Source organism: Coregonus lavaretus (genome assembly GCF_964263955.1).
Source record: "Coregonus lavaretus genome assembly, contig: HAP1_SCAFFOLD_1424, whole genome shotgun sequence".
NCBI classification, from domain to species: domain Eukaryota; kingdom Metazoa; phylum Chordata; class Actinopteri; order Salmoniformes; family Salmonidae; genus Coregonus; species Coregonus lavaretus.
This window is the reverse complement of record NW_028156789.1, coordinates 33,563-57,500: the sequence shown is the minus strand read 5'-3', so window position 1 is coordinate 57,500 and position 23,938 is coordinate 33,563. Positions and strand designations below refer to the sequence as shown.

Sequence of the window (23,938 nt, the reverse complement as noted above, 5' to 3'; positions counted from 1 at the left end):
CTGTATAAGGCCATAAGCAAACAAGAAAACGCTATCCAGAAGTGGTGCTCCTAGTGGCCGGGGACTTTAATGCAGGCAAACTTAAATATGTTTTACCTCATTTCTACCAGCATGTCACATGTGCAACCAGAGGGAAAAAAACTCTAGACCACCTTTACTTCACACACAGAGACGCATACAAAGCTCTCCCTCGCCCTCCATTTGGCAAATCTGACCATAATTATATCATCCTGATTCCTGCTTACAGCAAAAGCTAAAGCAGGAAGTACCAGTGACTCGCTCAATAAGGAAGTGGTCAGATGACGCGGATGCTACGTTACAGGACTGTTTTGCTAGCACAGACTGGAATATGTTCCGGGATTCACCTCAGTCACCAGCTTCATCAATAAGTGCATCATCCCCACAGCGACCGTACGTACATATCCTAACCAGAAGCCCTGGATTATAGGCAACATCCACACCAAGATAAAGGCTAGAGCTACCGTTTTCAAGGAGCGGGACACTAATCTGGACGCTTATAAGAAATCATACTATGCCCTCAGACGAACATCAAACAGGCAAAGCGTCAATACAGAACTAAGATTGAATCCTACTACACCGGCTCTGATGCTCGTCGGATGTGGCAGGACTTGCAAACTATTACAGACTTCAAAAGGAAAATCCAGCCGCGAGCTGCCCAGTGACACGAGCCTACCAGACGGGCTAAATGCCTTTTATGCTCGCTTCGAGGCAAGCAACATTGAAGCATGCATGAGAGCACCAGCTGTTCCGGACGACTGTGTGATCACGCTCTCCGTAGCCGATGTGAGCAAGACCTTTAAACTGGTCAACATTCACAAGGCCGCCGGGCCAGACGGATTACCAGGACGTGTACTCAGAGCATGCACTGACCAACTGGCAAGTGTCTTCACTGACATTTTCAACCTCTCCCTCTGTAATACCTACATGTTTCAAGTCTGTAATACCTACATGTTTCAAGCAGACCACCATAGTCCCTGTGCCCAAGAAAGCGAAGGTAACCTGCCTAAATGACTACCGCCACGTAGCACTCATGTCTGTAGCCATGAAGTGCTTTGAAAGGCTGGTCATGGCTCACATCAACACCATTATCCCGGAAACCCTAGACCCACTCCAATTCGCATACCGCCCCAACAGATCCACAGATGATGCAATCTCTATTGCACTCCACACTGCCCTTTCCCATCTGGACAAAAGGAACACCTATGTGTGAATGCTGTTCATTGACTACAGCTCAGCGTTCAACACCACAGTGCCCTCAAAGCTCATCACTAAGCTAAGGACCCTGGGACTAAACACCTCCCTCTGCAACTGGATCCTGGACTTCCTGACGGGCCGCCCCCCAGGTGGTAAGGGTAGGCAACAACACATTTGCCACGCTAATCCTCAACACGGGGGCCCCTCAGGGGTGCGTGCTTAGTCCCCTCCTGTACTCCCTGTTCACCCACGACTGTGTGGCCAAGCATGACTCCAACACCATCATTAAGTTTGCTGATGACACAACAATGGTAGGCCTGATCACCGACAACAATGGAACTAGTGTTATCATTTCTTTGTGCTTATGACCTTATGACCTGACACATGGCCACATGCACATAATCTCAGGGGCCAGGGAGGATGGTAAATGATAAATGCCTTAATGTATGTACGTGTATTATTTGTAAAGAAGGGGTCTGCAACCATATAATGAGATTAGGGAAAGGGTCTGCTACCAATATAATGCGATTAGGGAAGAGGCTTCCTGTGGAAAAGCGCCCATGACCTTTTGGAGTAAATTACAGGTGACATCTGGACATTGAAAGATAAGGGTAGAGTGGCACTAAAATAAGTTAATCATTTGCCCTAAGGGGAGGGACTGTATATGCTATGTAACATGATTATGCATTTGTGTGTATAAAAGGGAGCTCTAAGCCAAAGAGAGACAGTTGTTGCTCCATGGAGCAAGCTCGGCTTTGTTATGCAAATAATAAAAGTCTAAATTCACAAGTTCCAGTCTCTTGAGAAATATTTTTAAGTTGACTACTTTTTGAGTCAAATATTTATACGACACAGATTCTCAAAAAGTTCTACAGCTGCACCATCGAGAGCATCCTGACCGGTTGCATCACCGCCTGGTATGGCAACTGCTCGGCATCCAACCGTACGGGGCTACAGAGGTTGGTGCGTACGGCCCAGTACATCACTGGGGCCAAGCTTCCTGCCATCCAGGACCTCTATACCAGGCGGTGTCAGAGGAAGGCCCACATTTTTTTCCAAAACTCCAGTCACCCAAGTCATAGACTGTTCTCTCTGCTACCGCACGGCAAGCGGTACCGGAGCACCAAGTCTAGGTCCAAAAGGCTCCTTAACAGCTTCTACCCCCAAGCCATAAGACCGCTGAACAATTCATCAAATGGCCACCTGGACTATTTGCATTGAAACCCCCCCCCCCCTTCATTTTTACACTGCTGCTACTCGCTGTTTATTATCACTTTACCCCTACCTACATGTACATATTACCTCAACTAACCTGTACCTCCGCAAATTGACTCTGTACCGGTACCCCATGTATATAGCCTCGTTATTGCTATTTTATTGTGTTACTTTTTATTTCATTTTTTACTTTAATTGATTTAGTAAATATTTATGGAACTGCATTGCTGGTTAAGGGCTTGTAAGTAAGCATTTCAAGTAAGTATTCGGCACATGTGACAAATACAATTTGATTTGTAGTGATCTCAGGTGACTAGGGGTAGGGGTTAGGAGTCAGGATGAGGGGTTAGGGGTTAGGGGTAGGTAACTTACGTCTTTAGCCCGTAGTGACCTCAGGGACTAGGGGTAGGGGTCAGGGGTCAGGGTGAGGGGTAGGTAACTTACGTCTTTAGCCCGTAGTGACCTCAGGGACTAGGGGTAGGGGTCAGGGGTCAGGGTGAGGGGTAGGTAACTTACGTCTTTAGCCCGTAGTGACCTCAGGTGACTAGGGGTAGGGGTCAGGGTGAGGGGAAGGTAACTTACGTCTTTAGCCCGTAGTGACCTCAGGGACTAGGGGTAGGGGTCAGGGGTCAGGGTGAGGGGTAGGTAACTTACGTCTTTAGCCCGTAGTGACCTCAGGGACTAGGGGTAGGGGTCAGGGTGAGGGGTAGGTAACTTACGTCTTTAGCCCGTAGTGACCTCAGGGACTAGGGGTAGGGGTCAGGATGAGGGGTAGGTAATTTACGTCTTTAGCTCGTAGTGACCTCAGGGACTAGGGGTAGGGGTCAGGGTGAGGGGTAGGTAACTTACGTCTTTAGCCCGTAGTGACCTCAGGGACTAGGGGTAGGGGTCAGGGGTCAGGATGAGGGGTAGGTAACTTACGTCTTTAGCCCGTAGTGACCTCAGGTGACTAGGGGTAGGGGTCAGGAGTCAGGGTGAGGGGTAGGTAACTTACGTCTTTAGCCCGTAGTGACCTCAGGGACTAGGGGTCAGGGTGAGGGGTCAGGATGAGGGGTAGGTAACTTACGTCTTTAGCCCGTAGTGACCTCAGGGACTAGGGGTAGGGGTTAGGGGTCAGGGTGAGGGGTAGGTAACTTACGTCTTTAGCCCGTAGTGACCTCAGGGACTAGGGGTAGGGGTCAGGGGTCAGGGTGAGGGGTAGGTAACTTACGTCTTTAGCCCGTAGTGACCTCAGGGACTAGGGGTAGGGGTTAGGGGTCAGGGTGAGGGGTAGGTAACTTACGTCTTTAGCCCGTAGTGACCTCAGGGACTAGGGGTAGGGGTCAGGGGTCAGGGTGAGGGGTAGGTAACTTACGTCTTTAGCCTGTAGTGACCTCAGGGACTAGGGGTAGGGGTCAGGGGTCAGGGTGAGGGGAAGGTAACTTACGTCTTTAGCCCGTAGTGACCTCAGGGACTAGGGGTAGGGGTCAGGGTGAGGGGTAGGTAACTTACGTCTTTAGCCCGTAGTGACCTCAGGGACTAGGGGTAGGGGTCAGGGGTCAGGGTGAGGGGTAGGTAACTTACGTCTTTAGCCCGTAGTGACCTCAGGGACTAGGGGTCAGGGGTCAGGGGTCAGGGTGAGGGGAAGGTAACTTACGTCTTTAGCCCGTAGTGACCTCAGGGACTAGGGGTAGGGGTCAGGGTGAGGGGAAGGTAACTTACGTCTTTAGCCCGTAGTGACCTCAGGGACTAGGGGTAGGGGTCAGGGGTCAGGGTGAGGGGTAGGTAACTTACGTCTTTAGCCCGTAGTGACCTCAGGGACTGGGGTAGGGGTCAGGGGTCAGGGTGAGGGGTAGGTAACTTACGTCTTTAGCTCGTAGTGACCTCAGGGACTAGGGGTAGGGGTCAGGGGTCAGGGTGAGGGGTAGGTAACTTACGTCTTTAGCCCGTAGTGACCTCAGGGACTAGGGGTCAGGGGTCAGGATGAGGGGTAGGTAACTTACGTCTTTAGCCCGTAGTGACCTCAGGGACTAGGGGTAGGGGTCAGGGTGAGGGGTAGGTAACTTACGTCTTTAGCCCGTAGTGACCTCAGGGACTAGGGGTAGGGGTCAGGGGTCAGGGTGAGGGGTAGGTAATTTACGTCTTTAGCCCGTAGTGACCTCAGGGACTAGGGGTAGGGGTCAGGGGTCAGGGTGAGGGGTAGGTAACTTACGTCTTTAGCCCGTAGTGACCTCAGGGACTAGGGGTAGGGGTCAGGGGTCAGGATGAGGGGTAGGTAACTTACGTCTTTAGCCCGTAGTGACCTCAGGGACTAGGGGTAGGGGTCAGGGGTCAGGGTGAGGGGTAGGTAACTTACGTCTTTAGCCCGTAGTGACCTCAGGGACTAGGGGTAGGGGTCAGGGTGAGGGGTGAGGGGTAGGTAACTTACGTCTTTAGCCCGTAGTGACCTCAGGGACTAGGGGTAGGGGTCAGGGGTCAGGGTGAGGGGTAGGTAACTTACGTCTTTAGCCCGTAGTGACCTCAGGTGACTAGGGGTAGGGGTCAGGGGTCAGGGTGAGGGGTTAGGGGTAGGTAACTTACGTCTTTAGCCCGTAGTGACCTCAGGGACTAGGGGTAGGGGTCAGGGTGAGGGGAAGGAAACTACGTCTTTAGCCCGTAGTGACCTCAGGGACTAGGGGTAGGGGTCAGGGGTCAGGATGAGGGGTAGGTAACTTACGTCTTTAGCCCGTAGTGACCTCAGGGACTAGGGGTAGGGGTTAGGGGTCAGGGTGAGGGGTAGGTAACTTACGTCTTTAGCCCGTAGTGACCTCAGGGACTAGGGGTCAGGGGTCAGGGTGAGGGGTTAGAGTAGGTAACTTACGTCTTTAGCCCGTAGTGACCTCAGGGACTAGGGGTAGGGGTCAGGGGTCAGGGTGAGGGGTGAGGGGTAGGTAACTTACGTCTTTAGCCCGTAGTGACCTCAGGGACTAGGGGTAGGGGTCAGGGGTCAGGGTGAGGGGTAGGTAACTTACGCCTTTAGCTCGTAGTGACCTCAGGGACTAGGGGTAGGGGTTAGGGGTCAGGGTGAGGGGTAGGTAACTTACGTCTTTAGGCCGTAGTGACCTCAGGGACTAGGGGTAGGGGTCAGGGGTCAGGGTGAAGGGTAGGTACTTTACGCCTTTAGCTCGTAGTGACCTCAGGGACTAGGGGTAGGGGTTAGGGGTCAGGGTGAGGGGTAGGTAACTTACGTCTTTAGGCCGTAGTGACCTCAGGGACTAGGGGTAGGGGTCAGGGGTCAGGGTGAGGGGTAGGTAACTTACGTCTTTAGCCCGTAGTGACCTCAGGGACTAGGGGTCAGGGGTCAGGATGAGGGGTAGGTAACTTACGTCTTTAGCCCGTAGTGACCTCAGGGACTAGGGGTAGGGGTCAGGGTGAGGGGTAGGTAACTTACGTCTTTAGCCCGTAGTGACCTCAGGGACTAGGGGTAGGGGTCAGGGGTCAGGGTGAGGGGTAGGTAATTTACATCTTTAGCCCGTAGTGACCTCAGGGACTAGGGGTAGGGGTCAGGGGTCAGGATGAGGGGTAGGTAACTTACGTCTTTAGCCCGTAGTGACCTCAGGGACTAGGGGTAGGGGTCAGGGGTCAGGGTGAGGGGTAGGTAACTTACGTCTTTAGCCCGTAGTGACCTCAGGGACTAGGGGTAGGGGTCAGGGTGAGGGGTGAGGGGTAGGTAACTTACGTCTTTAGCCCGTAGTGACCTCAGGGACTAGGGGTAGGGGTCAGGGGTCAGGGTGAGGGGTAGGTAACTTACGTCTTTAGCCCGTAGTGACCTCAGGGACTAGGGGTAGGGGTCAGGGTGAGGGGAAGGAAACTACGTCTTTAGCCCGTAGTGACCTCAGGGACTAGGGGTAGGGGTTAGGGGTCAGGGTGAGGGGTAGGTAACTTACGTCTTTAGCCCGTAGTGACCTCAGGGACTAGGGGTCAGGGGTCAGGGTGAGGGGTTAGAGTAGGTAACTTACGTCTTTAGCCCGTAGTGACCTCAGGGACTAGGGGTAGGGGTCAGGGGTCAGGGTGAGGGGTGAGGGGTAGGTAACTTACGTCTTTAGCCCGTAGTGACCTCAGGGACTAGGGGTAGGGGTCAGGGGTCAGGGTGAGGGGTAGGTAACTTACGCCTTTAGCTCGTAGTGACCTCAGGGACTAGGGGTAGGGGTTAGGGGTCAGGGTGAGGGGTAGGTAACTTACGTCTTTAGGCCGTAGTGACCTCAGGGACTAGGGGTAGGGGTCAGGGGTCAGGGTGAAGGGTAGGTACTTTACGCCTTTAGCTCGTAGTGACCTCAGGGACTAGGGGTAGGGGTTAGGGGTCAGGGTGAGGGGTAGGTAACTTACGTCTTTAGGCCGTAGTGACCTCAGGGACTAGGGGTAGGGGTCAGGATGAGGGGAAAGTAACTTACGTCTTTAGCCCGTAGTGACCTCAGGGACTAGGGGTAGGGGTCAGGGTGAGGGGTAGGTAACTTACGTCTTTAGCCCGTAGTGACCTCAGGTGACTAGGGGTAGGGGTCAGGGTGAGGGGAAGGTAACTTACGTCTTTAGCCCGTAGTGACCTCAGGGACTAGGGGTAGGGGTTAGGGGTCAGGGTTAGGTAACTTACGTCTTTAGCCCGTAGTGACCTCAGGGACTAGGGGTAGGGGTCAGGGGTCAGGGTGAGGGGTAGGTAACTTACGTCTTTAGCCCGTAGTGACCTCAGGGACTAGGGGTAGGGGTCAGGGGTCAGGGTGAGGGGTAGGTAACTTACGTCTTTAGCCCGTAGTGACCTCAGGGACTAGGGGTCAGGGTGAGGGGTAGGTAACTTACGTCTTTAGCTCGTAGTGACCTCAGGGACTAGGGGTAGGGGTTAGGGGTCAGGGTGAGGGGTAGGTAACTTACGTCTTTAGGCCGTAGTGACCTCAGGGACTAGGGGTAGGGGTCAGGGGTCAGGATGAGGGGAAGGTAACTTACGTCTTTAGCCCGTAGTGACCTCAGGGACTAGGGGTAGGGGTTAGGGGTCAGGGTGAGGGGTAGGTAACTTACGTCTTTAGCCCGTAGTGACCTCAGGGACTAGGGGTAGGGGTCAGGGGTCAGGGTGAGGGGTAGGTAACTTACGTCTTTAGCCTGTAGTGACCTCAGGGACTAGGGGTAGGGGTCAGGGGTCAGGATGAGGGGTAGGTAACTTACGTCTTTAGCCCGTAGTGACCTCAGGGACTAGGGGTAGGGGTCAGGGTGAGGGGTAGGTAACTTACGTCTTCAGCCCGTAGTGACCTCAGGGACTAGGGGTAGGGGTCAGGGGTCAGGGTGAGGGGTAGGTAACTTACGTCTTTAGCCCGTAGTGACCTCAGGGACTAGGGGTCAGGGGTCAGGGGTCAGGGTGAGGGGAAGGTAACTTACGTCTTTAGCCCGTAGTGACCTCAGGGACTAGGGGTAGGGGTCAGGGTGAGGGGAAGGTAACTTACGTCTTTAGCCCGTAGTGACCTCAGGGACTAGGGGTAGGGGTCAGGGGTCAGGGGTCAGGGTGAGGGGTAGGTAACTTACGTCTTTAGCCCGTAGTGACCTCAGGGACTGGGGTAGGGGTCAGGGTGAGGGGTAGGTAACTTACGTCTTTAGCTCGTAGTGACCTCAGGGACTAGGGGTAGGGGTCAGGGGTCAGGGTGAGGGGTAGGTAACTTACGTCTTTAGCCCGTAGTGACCTCAGGGACTAGGGGTCAGGGGTCAGGATGAGGGGTAGGTAACTTACGTCTTTAGCCCGTAGTGACCTCAGGGACTAGGGGTAGGGGTCAGGGTGAGGGGTAGGTAACTTACGTCTTTAGCCCGTAGTGACCTCAGGGACTAGGGGTAGGGGTCAGGGGTCAGGGTGAGGGGTAGGTAATTTACGTCTTTAGCCCGTAGTGACCTCAGGGACTAGGGGTAGGGGTCAGGGGTCAGGATGAGGGGTAGGTAACTTACGTCTTTAGCCCGTAGTGACCTCAGGGACTAGGGGTAGGGGTCAGGGGTCAGGGTGAGGGGTAGGTAACTTACGTCTTTAGCCCGTAGTGACCTCAGGGACTAGGGGTAGGGGTCAGGGTGAGGGGTGAGGGGTAGGTAACTTACGTCTTTAGCCCGTAGTGACCTCAGGGACTAGGGGTAGGGGTCAGGGGTCAGGGTGAGGGGTAGGTAACTTACGTCTTTAGCCCGTAGTGACCTCAGGGACTAGGGGTAGGGGTCAGGGTGAGGGGAAGGAAACTACGTCTTTAGCCCGTAGTGACCTCAGGGACTAGGGGTAGGGGTTAGGGGTCAGGGTGAGGGGTAGGTAACTTACGTCTTTAGCCCGTAGTGACCTCAGGGACTAGGGGTCAGGGGTCAGGGTGAGGGGTTAGAGTAGGTAACTTACGTCTTTAGCCCGTAGTGACCTCAGGGACTAGGGGTAGGGGTCAGGGGTCAGGGTGAGGGGTGAGGGGTAGGTAACTTACGTCTTTAGCCCGTAGTGACCTCAGGGACTAGGGGTAGGGGTCAGGGGTCAGGGTGAGGGGTAGGTAACTTACGCCTTTAGCTCGTAGTGACCTCAGGGACTAGGGGTAGGGGTTAGGGGTCAGGGTGAGGGGTAGGTAACTTACGTCTTTAGGCCGTAGTGACCTCAGGGACTAGGGGTAGGGGTCAGGATGAGGGGAAGGTAACTTACGTCTTTAGCCCGTAGTGACCTCAGGGACTAGGGGTAGGGGTCAGGGTGAGGGGTAGGTAACTTACGTCTTTAGCCCGTAGTGACCTCAGGTGACTAGGGGTAGGGGTCAGGGTGAGGGGAAGGTAACTTACGTCTTTAGCCCGTAGTGACCTCAGGGACTAGGGGTAGGGGTTAGGGGTCAGGGTTAGGTAACTTACGTCTTTAGCCCGTAGTGACCTCAGGGACTAGGGGTAGGGGTCAGGGGTCAGGGTGAGGGGTAGGTAACTTACGTCTTTAGCCCGTAGTGACCTCAGGGACTAGGGGTAGGGGTCAGGGGTCAGGGTGAGGGGTAGGTAACTTACGTCTTTAGCCCGTAGTGACCTCAGGGACTAGGGGTCAGGGTGAGGGGTAGGTAACTTACGTCTTTAGCTCGTAGTGACCTCAGGGACTAGGGGTAGGGGTTAGGGGTCAGGGTGAGGGGTAGGTAACTTACGTCTTTAGGCCGTAGTGACCTCAGGGACTAGGGGTAGGGGTCAGGGGTCAGGATGAGGGGAAGGTAACTTACGTCTTTAGCCCGTAGTGACCTCAGGGACTAGGGGTAGGGGTCAGGGGTCAGGATGAGGGGAAGGTAACTTACGTCTTTAGCCCGTAGTGACCTCAGGGACTAGGGGTCAGGGTGAGGGGTAGGTAACTTACGTCTTTAGCTCGTAGTGACCTCAGGGACTAGGGGTAGGGGTTAGGGGTCAGGGTGAGGGGTAGGTAACTTACGTCTTTAGGCCGTAGTGACCTCAGGGACTAGGGGTAGGGGTCAGGGGTCAGGATGAGGTGTAGGTAACTTACGTCTTTAGCCTGTAGTGACCTCAGGGACTAGGGGTAGGGGTTAGGGGTCAGGGTGAGGGGTAGGTAACTTACGTATTTAGGCCGTAGTGACCTCAGGGACTAGGGGTAGGGGTCAGGGTGAGGGGTAGGTAACTTACGTCTTTAGCCCGTAGTGACCTCAGGGACTAGGGGTCAGGGGTCAGGGTGAGGGGTAGGTAACTTACGTCTTTAGCCCGTAGTGACCTCAGGGACTAGGGGTAGGGGTCAGGGGTCAGGGTGAGGGGTAGGTAACTTACGTCTTTAGCCCGTAGTGACCTCAGGGACTAGGGGTAGGGGTCAGGGGTCAGGGTGAGGGGTAGGTAACTTACGTCTTTAGCCCGTAGTGACCTCAGGGACTAGGGGTAGGGGTCAGGGTGAGGGGTAGGTAACTTACGTCTTTAGCCCGTAGTGACCTCAGGGACTAGGGGTAGGGGTCAGGGGTCAGGGTGAGGGGTAGGTAACTTACGCCTTTAGCTCGTAGTGACCTCAGGGACTAGGGGTAGGGGTTAGGGGTCAGGGTGAGGGGTAGGTAACTTACGTCTTTAGCCCGTAGTGACCTCAGGGACTAGGGGTCAGGGGTCAGGGGTCAGGATGAGGGGTTAGGGGTAGGTAACTTACGTCTTTAGGCCGTAGTGACCTCAGGGACTAGGGGTAGGGGTTAGGGGTCAGGGTGAGGGGTAGGTAACTTACGTCTTTAGGCCGTAGTGACCTCAGGGACTAGGGGTAGGGGTCAGGGGTCAGGGTGAAGGGTAGGTAACTTACGCCTTTAGCTCGTAGTGACCTCAGGGACTAGGGGTAGGGGTTAGGGGTCAGGGTGAGGGGTAGGTAACTTACGTCTTTAGGCCGTAGTGACCTCAGGGACTAGGGGTAGGGGTCAGGGGTCAGGATGAGGGGAAGGTAACTTACGTCTTTAGCCCGTAGTGACCTCAGGGACTAGGGGTAGGGGTCAGGGTGAGGGGTAGGTAACTTACGTCTTTAGCCCGTAGTGACCTCAGGTGACTAGGGGTAGGGGTCAGGGTGAGGGGAAGGTAACTTACGTCTTTAGCCCGTAGTGACCTCAGGGACTAGGGGTAGGGGTCAGGGGTCAGGGTGAGGGGTAGGTAACTTACGTCTTTAGCCCGTAGTGACCTCAGGGACTAGGGGTAGGGGTCAGGGGTCAGGATGAGGGGTAGGTAACTTACGTCTTTAGCCCGTAGTGACCTCAGGGACTAGGGGTAGGGGTCAGGGGTCAGGGTGAGGGGTAGGTAACTTACGTCTTTAGCCCGTAGTGACCTCAGGGACTAGGGGTCAGGGTGAGGGGTAGGTAACTTACGTCTTTAGCCCGTAGTGACCTCAGGGACTAGGGGTAGGGGTTAGGGGTCAGGGTGAGGGGTAGGTAACTTACGTCTTTAGCCCGTAGTGACCTCAGGGACTAGGGGTAGGGGTCAGGGGTCAGGGTGAGGGGTAGGTAACTTACGTCTTTAGCCCGTAGTGACCTCAGGGACTAGGGGTAGGGGTCAGGGGTCAGGGTGAGGGGTAGGTAACTTACGTCTTTAGCTCGTAGTGACCTCAGGGACTAGGGGTCAGGGTCAGGGGTAGGTAACTTACGTCTTTAGCCCGTAGTGACCTCAGGTGACTCTTCAGATCTCCTTTAGTCATCAGCTCCATGATGACCAAGGTGGGCTGGCCCTGCGAAACCACGCCCAGCAGACGCACCTGCACCAATCACAGCACACAATTGACATCAGTGGTCAGAGCCCACATCCTGAACTGACAGACAGATGTCAGAGATGACTTTGTGGGCTCCTTATTTGTTCACAGGAACATAAGACATGACAGGGTGTGTGGAGTTTTAGGTCAACATTTAGCCTCAGATGAGGTAACATTACGTCTTATGTTGTCTCAATGTACACTACCGTTCAAATGTTTGGGGTCACTTAGAAATGTCCTTGTTTTCGAAAGAAAAGCATTTTTTTTGGCCATTTAAATAACATCAAATTGATCAGAAATATAGTGTAGACATTGTTGATGTTGTAAATGGCTATTGTACCTGGAAACGGCTGATTTTTAATGGATTATCTACACAGGCGTACAGAGGCCCATTATCAGCAACCATCAGTCCTGTGTTCCAATGGCACGTTGTGTTTGCTAATCCAAGTCTATCATTTAAAAAGACTAGTTGATCATTAGAAAACACGTTTGCAATTATGTTAGCACAGCTGAAAACTGTTGTGCTGATTAAAGAAGCAATAAAACTGGCCTTCTTGAGACTAGTTGAGTATCTGGAGCATCAGCAATTGTGGGTTCGATTACAGGCTCAAAATGGCCAGAAACAAATAACTTTCTTCTGAAACTCGTCAGTCTATTCTTGTTCTGAGAAATGAAGGCTATTCCATGCGAGAAATTGCCAAGAAACTGAAGATCTCGTACAACGCTGTGTACTACTCCCTTCACAGAACAGCGCAAACTGGCTCTAACCAGAATAGAAAGAGGAGTGGGAGGCCCCGGTGCACAACTGAGCAAGAGGACAAATACATTAGAGTGTCTAGTTTGAGAAACAGACGCCTCACAGGTCCTCAACTGGCAGCTTCATTAAATAGTACCCGCAAAACACCAGTCTCAACGTCAACAGCGAAGAGGTGACTCCGGGATGCTGACCTTCTGCAGAGTTGCAAAGAAAAAGCCACATCTCAGACTGGCCAATAAAATGAAAAGATTAAGATGGGCAAAAGAACACAGACACTGGACAGAGGAAGATTGGAAAAAAGTGTTATGGACAGATGAATCGAAGTTTGAGGTGTTCGGATCACAAAGAAGAACATTTGTGAGACGCAGACCAAATGAAAAGATGCTGGAGGAGTGCTTGATGCCATCTGTCAATCATGGTGGAGGCAATGTGATGGTCTGGGGGTGCTTTGGTGGTGGTAAAGTGGGAGATTTATACAGGGTAAAGGGGATCTTGAAGAAGGAAGGCTATCACTCCATTTTGCAACGCCATGTCATATCCTGTGGACGGCGCTTGATTGGAGCCAATTTCCTCCTACAACAGGACAATGACCCAAAGCACAGCTCCAAACTATGCAAGAACTATTTAGGGAAGAAGCAGTCAGCTGGTATTCTGTCTATAATGGAGTGGCCAGCACAGTCACCGGATCTCAACCCTATTGAGCTGTTGTGGGAGCAGCTTGACCGTATGGTACGTAAGAAGTGCCCATCAAGCCAATCCAACTTGTGGGAGGTGCTTCAGGAAGCATGGGGTGAAATCTCTTCAGATTACCTCAACAAATTGACAACTAGAATGCCAAAGGTCTGCAAGGCTGTAATTGCTGCAAATGGAGGATTCTTTGACGAAAGCAAAGTTTGAAGGACACAATCATTATTTCTAACCTTGTCAATCACTACATTTCCTATGCATTTTGCTATATTTCCTATTCAAACTGATTTCATGTATGTTTTCATGGAAAACAAGGACATTTCTAAGTGACCCCAAACTTTTGAACGGCAACGTATCTCTCTGCTGTGTTGTGTGGTGTTGTGTGTGTGTGCATCTCTCCTGCGTCGTACCACGTGATGACAGTTGAACTCCTTCATGACAGAAGCTTCATTGAGGAACTCTATTCTCTCTCTCATGCTGGCTGACTCGTTCACCGTCTTAATGGCCACGCACGTCTCTGGCTCGCCCTTGACTACTCCCTTAGCGATGCCCTCGTACACCATGCCAAACGACCCCTGACCCAGCTCTCTGTTCATAGTGATCTGCTCCCTCAACACCTCCCATTCATCTGGTACATACACTGGGAGAGACAGGAGGAGAGGACGGGGTTAATGGAAAAGGGTATCACAGTACCACACACTACACAACTCACAGTACCACACACTACACAACTCACAGTACCACACACTACACAACTCACAGTACCACACACTACACAACTCACAGTACCACACACTACACAACTCACAGTACCACACACTACACAACTCACAGTACCACACAACCTGAGTGCAAAGCTGTCATCAAGGCAAGGGGTGGCTATTTGAAGAATCTCAAATATAAAAATTATTATGATTTGTTTAACACTTTTTTGGTTACTACATGATTCCATATGTGTTATTTCATAGTTTTGATGTCTTCACTATTATTCTATAATGTAGAAAATAGTAAAAATAAAGAAAAACCCTGGAATGAGTAGGTGTTCTAATACTTTTGACCGGAAGTGTACATGTACTTCCTCTCTGTCTCCATCAGGGGATATGGTCAGAGACAACATGTACTTTCTCTCGGTCTCCATCAGGGGATATGGTCAGAGACAACATGTACTTCCTCTCTGTCTCCATCAGGGGATATGGTCAGAGACAACATGTACTTACTCTCTGCAGCGCTGAAGTATTCAGGGTTGACTGATGCGTACAGAACTCCATTCCCCAGTCTATCACTGTTCCTGTACACACACACACACACACACACACACACACACAGACACAGACACAGACACAGACACAGACACAGACACAGACACAGACACACACACACACACACACACACACACAGGGTTAGCAGCGTTACACAGCATCCCAAACTGCACACTATTCCCTATATAGTGCACTGCCCTGTGGGCTATGGTCAAAAGTAGTGCACTATTTAGGGAACCTTCCAACTAATGATGGCTCACCTCACACTACCTAGAGAGACAGCCTGTCATTTACTAAAGAACCTTCCAACTAATGATAGCTCACCTCACACTACCTAGAGAGACAGCCTGTCATTTACTAAACAACCTTCCAGCTAATGATAGCTCACCTCACACTACCTAGAGAGACAGCCTGTCATTTACTAAAGAACCTTCCAACTAATGATGGCTCACCCCACACGACCTAGAGAGACAGCCTGTTATTTACTAAAGAACCTTCCAGCTAATGATAGCTCACCTCACACTACCTAGAGACAGCCTGTCATTTACTAAAGAACCTTCCAACTAATGATAGCTCACCTCACACTACCTAGAGAGACAGCCTGTCATTTACTAAAGAACCTTCCAACTAATGATGGCTCACCTCACACTACCTAGAGAGACAGCCTGTCATTTACTAAAGAACCTTCCAGCTAATGATAGCTCACCCCACACGACCTAGAGAGACAGCCTGTCATTTACTAAACAACCTTGCAGCTAATGATAGCTCACCCCACACTACCTAGAGAGACAGCCTGTCATTTACTAAACAACCTTCCAGCTAATGATAGCTCACCCCACACTACCTAGAGAGACAGCCTGTCATTTACTAAACAACCTTCCAGCTAATGATAGCTCACCCCACACTACCTACAGAGACAGCCTGTCATTTACTAAAGAACCTTCCAACTAATGATAGCTCACCCCACACTACCTAGAGAGACAGCCTGTCATTTACTAAAGAACCTTCCAACTAATGATAGCTCACCCCACACTACCTAGAGAGACAGCCTGTCATTTACTAAACAACCTTCCAGCTAATGATAGCTCACCCCACACTACCTAGAGAGACAGCCTGTCATTTACTAAAGAACCTTCCAGCTAATGATAGCTCACCCCACACGACCTAGAGAGACAGCCTGTCATTTACTAAAGAACCTTCCAACTAATGATAGCTCACCTCACACTACCTAGAGAGACAGCCTGTCATTTACTAAAGAACCTTCCAGCTAATGATAGCTCACCCCACACGACCTAGAGAGACAGCCTGTCATTTACTAAAGAACCTTCCAGCTAATGATAGCTCACCTCACACTACCTAGAGAGACAGCCTGTCATTTACTAAAGAACCTTCCAACTAATGATAGCTCACCTCACACTACCTAGAGAGACAGCCTGTCATTTACTAAAGAACCTTCCAGCTAATGATAGCTCACCCCACACTACCTAGAGAGACAGCCTGTCATTTACTAAAGAACTTTCCAGCTAATGATGGCTCACCTCACACTACCTAGAGAGACAGCCTGTCATTTACTAAAGAACCTTCCAGCTAATGATAGCTCACCTCACACTACCTAGAGAGACAGCCTGTCATTTACTAAATAACCTTCCAACTAATGATAGCTCACCTCACACTACCTAGAGAGACAGCCTGTCATTTACTAAAGAACCTTCCAGCTAATGATAGCTCACCTCACACTACCTAGAGAGACAGCCTGTCATTTCCTAAAGAACCTTCCAGCTAATGATAGCTCACCTCACACTACCTAGAGAGACAGCCTGTCATTTACTAAAGAACCTTCCAACTAATGATAGCTCACCTCACACTACCTAGAGAGACAGCCTGTCATTTACTAAAGAACCTTCCAACTAATGATAGCTCACCTCACACTACCTAGAGAGACAGCCTGTCATTTACTAAAGAACCTTCCAGCTAATGATAGCTCACCCCACACGACCTAGAGAGACAGCCTGTCATTTACTAAAGAACCTTCCAGCTAATGATAGCTCACCTCACACTACCTAGAGAGACAGCCTGTCATTTACTAAAGAACCTTCCAACTAATGATAGCTCACCTCACACTACCTAGAGAGACAGCCTGTCATTTACTAAAGAACCTTCCAGCTAATGATAGCTCACCCCACACGACCTAGAGAGACAGCCTGTCATTTACTAAAGAACCTTCCAGCTAATGATAGCTCACCTCACACTACCTAGAGAGACAGCCTGTCATTTACTAAAGAACCTTCCAACTAATGATAGCTCACCTCACACTACCTAGAGAGACAGCCTGTCATTTACTAAAGAACCTTCCAGCTAATGATAGCTCACCCCACACTACCTAGAGAGACAGCCTGTCATTTACTAAAGAACCTTCCAGCTAATGATAGCTCACCCCACACGACCTAGAGAGACAGCCTGTTATTTACTAAAGAACCTTCCAGCTAATGATAGCTCACCTCACACTACCTAGAGAGACAGCCTGTCATTTACTAAAGAACCTTCCAACTAATGATAGCTCACCTCACACTACCTAGAGAGACAGCCTGTCATTTACTAAAGAACCTTCCAGCTAATGATAGCTCACCCCACACGACCTAGAGAGACAGCCTGTCATTTACTAAAGAACCTTCCAGCTAATGATAGCTCACCTCACACTACCTAGAGAGACAGCCTGTCATTTACTAAAGAACCTTCCAACTAATGATAGCTCACCTCACACTACCTAGAGAGACAGCCTGTCATTTCCTAAAGAACCTTCCAGCTAATGATAGCTCACCTCACACTACCTAGAGAGACAGCCTGTCATTTCCTAAAGAACCTTCCAACTAATGATGGCTCACCTCACACTACCTAGAGAGACAGCCTGTCATTTACTAAAGAACCTTCCAACTAATGATAGCTCACCTCACACTACCTAGAGAGACAGCCTGTCATTTCCTAAAGAACCTTCCAGCTAATGATAGCTCACCTCACACTACCTAGAGAGACAGCCTGTCATTTACTAAAGAACCTTCCAACCCTCTGTATTAAAGTGTGAAAAACAGCTTTCTATTACAGAAGTGGTATTAAACATCTCAGAGTGAAAACACACCTCTCTGCTACCACACACACACTATATATAACCACACTACAGCCACGTTCAGCTCAATGACGCTGTCGCTGCCTGGTTTTAGGACTGACGTAGACAGGGACAGACAGACAGACAGTCTTACTTCTTCCTGTTGAAGATGGTGAATGTGGCCAGTAGACAGATGATCAGGACTGCTACCATGGGAACAACGATCATGATGTAGAGATAGTTCTCATAACCTGGTGGAGCAGGAGAGACACATTTAATACAGGTGTTACATACTCTGGTGTTAACATGTGATAAGGTATTACATACACTCTAGTGTTAACATGTGATAAGGTATTACATACACTCTGGTGTTAACATGTGATAAGGTATTACATACACACTGGTGTTAACATGTGATAAGGTATTACACACTCTGGTGTTAACATGTGATAAGGTATTACATACACTCTGGTGTTAACATGTGATAAGGTATTACATACACACTGGTGTTAACATGTGATAAGGTATTACATACACTCTGGTGTTAACATGTGATAATAATAATAATAATAATAATAATAAGCCATTTAGCAGACGCTTTTATCCAAAGCGACTTACAGTGATAAGGTATTACATACACTCTGGTGGTAACTAACTAACATGTGATAAGGTATTACATACACTCTGGTGTTAACATGTGATAAGGTATTACATACACTCTGGTGTTAACATGTGATAAGGTATTACATACACTCTGGGGTTAACATGTGATAAGGTATTACATACACTCTGGTGTTAACATGTGATAAGGTATTACATACACTCTGGTGGTAACTAACTAACATGTGATAAGGTATTACATACACTCTGGTGTTAACATGTGATAAGGTATTACATACACTCTGGTGTTAACATGTGATAAGGTATTACATACACTCTGGGGTTAACATGTGATAAGGTATTACATACACTCTGGTGGTAACTAACTAACATGTGATAAGGTATTACATACACTCTGGTGTTAACATGTGATAAGGTATTACATACACTCTGGTATTAACATGTGATAAGGTATTACATACTCTGGTGTTAACATGTGATAAGGTATTACATACACTCTGGGGTTAACATGTGATAAGGTATTACATACTCTGGTGTTAACATGTGATAAGGTATTACATACACTCTGGGGTTAACATGTGATAAGGTATTACATACACACTGGGGTTAACATGTGAAAAGGTATTACATACTCTGGTGTTAACATGTGATAAGGTATTACATACACTGGTGTTAACATGTGATAAGGTATTACATACACTGGTGTTAACATGTGATAAGGTATTACATACTCTGGTGTTAACATGTGATAAGGTATTACATACACTCTGGTGTTAACATGTGATAAGGTATTACATACTGTGGTGTTAACATGTGATAAGGTATTACATACACTCTGGTGTTAACATGTGATAAGGTATTACATACTCTGGTGTTAACATGTGATAAGGTATTACATACACTCTGGTGTTAACATGTGATAAGGTATTACATACACTCTGGTGTTAACATGTGATAAGGTATTACATACACTCTGGTGGTAACTAACTAACATGTGATAAGGTATTACATACACTGGTGTTAACATGTGATAAGGTATTACATACACTCTAGTGTTAACTAACATGTGATAAGGTATTACATACACACTGGTGTTAACATGTGCTAAGGTATTACATACACACTGGTGTTAACAAACTAACATGTGATAAGGTATTACATACACTCTGGGGTTAACATGTGATAAGGTATTACATACACTCTGGGGTTAACATGTGATAAGGTATTACATACACTCTGGTGTTAACATGTGATAAGGTATTACATACACACTGGTGTTAACATGTGATAAGGTATTACATACACTCTGGTGTTAACATGTGATAAGGTATTACATACACTCTGGTGTTAACATGTGATAAGGTATTACATACACTCTGGTGTTAACATGTGATAAGGTATTACATACACTCTGGTGTTAACATGTGATAAGGTATTACATACTCTGGTGTTAACATGTGATAAGGTATTACATACACTCTGGTGTTAACATGTGATAAGGTATTACATACTCTGGTGTTAACATGTGATAAGGTATTACATACACACTGGTGGTAACTAACTAACATGTGATAAGGTATTACATACACTGGTGTTAACATGTGATAAGGTATTACATACACTCTGGTGGTAACTAACTAACATGTGATAAGGTATTACATACACTCTGGTGTTAACATGTGATAAGGTATTACATACACTCTGGTGTTAACATGTGATAAGGTATTACATACACTCTGGTGTTAACATGTGATAAGGTATTAAATACACTCTGGTGTTAACATGTGATAAGGTATTACATACACACTGGTGGTAACTAACTAACATGTGATAAGGTATTACATACACTGGTGTTAACATGTGATAAGGTATTACATACACTCTGGTGGTAACTAACTAACATGTGATAAGGTATTACATACACTCTGGTGTTAACATGTGATAAGGTATTACATACACTCTGGTGGTAACTAACTAACATGTGATAAGGTATTACATACACTCTGGTGTTAACATGTGATAAGGTATTACATACACTGGTATTAACTAACATGTGATAAGGTATTACATACACTGGTATTAACTAACATGTGATAAGGTATTACATACACTGGTATTAACTAACATGTGTTAAGGTATTACATACACTGGTATTAACTAACATGTGATAAGGTATTACATACACTGGTATTAACTAACATGTGATAAGGTATTACATACACTGGTATTAACTAACATGTGATAAGGTATTACATACACTGGTATTAACTAACATGTGATAAGGTATTACATACACTGGTATTAACTAACATGTGTTAAGGTATTACATACACTGGTATTAACTAACATGTGATAAGGTATTACATACACTGGTATTAACTAACATGTGTTAAGGTATTACATACACTGGTATTAACTAACATGTGTTAAGGTAAGACGGCATTCATCAACAAGTGTTCAAGGTGATTATTAGTGTCACGCCCTGGCTCTGGGGACTCTAATATGTTGAGCCAGGGTGTGTAAAGTATATGTGTTTTGTTCTAGGTTTCACATTCTAGTATTGTTTGTCTATGTTGGCCAGTGTGGTTCTCAATCAGAGGCAACGTGATTCAGCTGTTGCTTGTTGTCTCTGATTGAGAACCATACTTTAGCAGCCTGTTTCCCCACAGAGTTTGTGGGATCTTGTTTCTAGTCTGTTGTGTTAGACCGTGAACTGTCACGTTATCGTTTTGTTGTTTTTTGATCGTGTCTCTAATAAAGAGTATGTTTGCCTGCAACGCTGTGCCTTGGTCCTCATCTCTGTTAGACGATCGTGACAGAAGATCCCACCAGAACTGGACCAAGCAGCCTAGTGAGGAGCAGAGAGGGTGGACTTGGGAACAGTGGAGGAAGAGCTTCGACTGGGTCAAGCCGAATGAGGAGCTGAATGGCGGGAATTGGAAGCAGAAGAGCGAGAGTTGGGCGAGAACTATAGAGGCCTGGCCCACGGGGAAGAGAGACTCCCAGAAATTTTTTAGGGGGGGGGCTCACGACGTCGGGGCAGCAGGAGGCCGCGATAGAGCGGCCCAGCGGGTTGGCAGAGGAGGCCGCCAGGTTACGGGGGCCACTGGTCGAAGAGGGGATGGAAGGTGTAGAGGCACGGCGAGAGGTACTGGGGTGTGTTGCCAGTCCGGTCCGGCCTGTTCCTGATCCCCACGTAGGGCCAGTGGTGTGTGTTCCCAGTACGGTCCGGCCTGTTCCTGCCACTCGCACCAAGTCTACGGTGCGCGTCGCCAGCTCGGCCCGGCTGTTCCTACTCCCCGCACCAAGCCTGTGGTGCGCTTCGTCAGCCCGGTCCGGCCCGCTCCTGCTCCCCGCACCAAGTCAGTGGTGCGTTTCGTCAGCCCGGTCCGGCCCGCTCCTGCTCCCCGCACCAAGTCAGTGGTGCGTTTCGTCAGCCCAGCTCGGCCCGTTCCTGCTCCCCGCACCAAGTCAGTGGTGCGTTTCGTCAGCCCGGTCCGGCCCGCTCCTGCTCCCCGCACCAAGTCAGTGGTGCGTTTCGTCAGTCCGGCTCGGCCCGCTCCTGCTCCCCGCACCAAGTCAGTGGTGCGTTTCGTCAGGCCGGCTCGGCCCGCTCCTGCTCCCCACACCAAGCCAGTGGTGTGCGTCGTCAGTCCGGCACGGCCCGTGCCTGTTCCACCGGTGGCTGGTCCGGCACCGGTCAGATGCTTCACGCCAGAGCTAGAGCAATCCGCTCCACCAGTGTGCAGTCCAGCTCCGGCCAGCGGGGCCAGACCGGACCAGGGGTACTTTGGGGGGTTGGAGAGGGAGCGGGGATCAGGCCCGGAGCCGGATCCGCCGCCTAAGCGGAGTGCCCACCCGGTCCCTCCCCTGTGGTATTTGGTGGGCGCGGTCGGAGTCCGCGCCTTTAGGGGGGGGTACTGTCATGCCCTGGCTCTGGGGACTCTAATATGTTGAGCCAGGGTGTGTAAAGTATATGTGTTTTGTTCTAGGTTTCACATTCTAGTATTGTTTGTCTATGTTGGCCAGTGTGGTTCTCAATCAGAGGCAACGTGATTCAGCTGTTGCTTGTTGTCTCTGATTGAGAACCATACTTTAGCAGCCTGTTTCCCCACAGAGTTTGTGGGATCTTGTTTCTAGTCTGTTGTGTTAGACCGTGAACTGTCACGTTATCGTTTTGTTGTTTTTTGATCGTGTCTCTAATAAAGAGTATGTTTGCCTGCAACGCTGCGCCTTGGTCCTCATCTCTGTTAAACGATCGTGACAATTAGACTTTATACGGGTGGGTCTAATCCTGAATGCTGATTGGTTAAAACAGCATTCAAGACAGTGTCTATTCCACAAGTTACCACCGGCTAAATCTATGACGTTAAAATGCCTATTTACTCTGTTCCATCTGACTGCGCAATCCACTGTCTCAGCAGCCCAGCCAGGCAATTTATAAACTTGATTTCCACTATAAAAAGCATATAGACGTTATCTCACATTTCTTTTAGACCAACATTTAGTTTAACAGCGGAGATTTGTATATACCTTGCTGTCTGTCTCTCAGCCAGTATGGCAATGGAACATTTAGAATGAACGACTGGGTCGCGTCCATAGATACAGAACAAAAAGACTGACCGACTGGGTCGCGTCCATAGATACAGAACAAAAAGACTGACCGACTGGGTCGCGTCCATAGATACAGAACAAAAAGACTGACCGACTGGGTCGCGTCCATAGATACAGAACAAAAAGACTGACCGACTGGGTCGCGTCCATAGATACAGAACAAAAAGACTGAACGACTGGGTCGCGTCCATAGATACAGAACAAAAAGACTGAACGACTGGGTCGCGTCCATAGATACAGAACAAAAAGACTGAACGACTGGGTAGCGTCCATAGATACAGAACAAAAAGACTGAACGACTGGGTCGCGTCCATAGATACAGAACAAAAAGACTGACCGACTGGGTCGCGTCCATAGATACAGAACAAAAAGACTGAACGACTGGGTCGCGTCCATAGATACAGAACAAAAAGACTGAACGACTGGGTCGCGTCCATAGATACAGAACAAAGACTGAACGACTGGGTCGCGTCCATAGATACAGAACAAAAAGACTGAACGACTGGGTAGCGTCCATAGATACAGAACAAAAAGACTGAACGACTGGGTAGCGCCCATAGATACAGAACAAAAAGACTGACCGACTGGGTCGCGTCCATAGATACAGAACAAAAAGACTGAACGACTGGGTCGCGTCCATAGATACAGAACAAAAAGACTGAACGACTGGGTCGCGTCCATAGATACAGAACAAAAAGACTGAACGACTGGGTCGCGTCCATAGATACAGAACAAAAAGACTGAACGACTGGGTCGCGTCCATAGATACAGAACAAAAAGACTGAACGACTGGGTCGCGTCCATAGATACAGAACAAAAAGACTGAACGACTGGGTCGCGTCCATAGATACAGAACAAAAAGACTGAACGACTGGGTCGCGTCCATAGATACAGAACAAAAAGACTGAACGACTGGGTAGCGTCCATAGATACAGAACAAAAAGACTGAACGACTGGGTCGCGTCCATAGATACAGAACAAAAAGACTGAACGACTGGGTCGCGTCCATAGATACAGAACAAAAAGACTGAACGACTGGGTCGCGTCCATAGATACAGAACAAAAAGACTGAACGACTGGGTCGCGTCCATAGATACAGAACAAAAAGACTGAACGACTGGGTCGCGTCTCTGGCAACCGAACCAATAGAACGAACGACCAGCCGGCTTGGGTAGCAACCCTAGATTTGCGTCGGGACTATATATTGTGGAAGGATTAAATAGTATGAATAAATCGATCAAAATAAAGTTTTAAATGAAAATATGTCAATCAATATTTAAATATGTTGGTAGAAGTTG

General features: G+C 49.0%; 1 protein-coding gene across 1 annotated transcript in view; it reads right to left on the bottom strand.

Annotated features, from left to right (window-relative positions):
- The window catches only part of LOC311119681 (insulin-like growth factor 1 receptor), a gene marked incomplete at both ends in the record, with an annotated part of 64,633 nt that overhangs the window by 10,758 nt on the left and 29,937 nt on the right, over positions 1 to 23,938 (bottom strand). The window contains 4 exons of the mRNA XM_084194348.1: positions 11,501 to 11,608; positions 13,457 to 13,686; positions 14,264 to 14,334; positions 17,560 to 17,656. Of these exons, the coding sequence (XP_084050474.1) occupies positions 11,501 to 11,608; positions 13,457 to 13,686; positions 14,264 to 14,334; positions 17,560 to 17,656 (506 nt within the window). The remainder of the gene's footprint in view (positions 1 to 11,500; positions 11,609 to 13,456; positions 13,687 to 14,263; positions 14,335 to 17,559; positions 17,657 to 23,938) is intronic.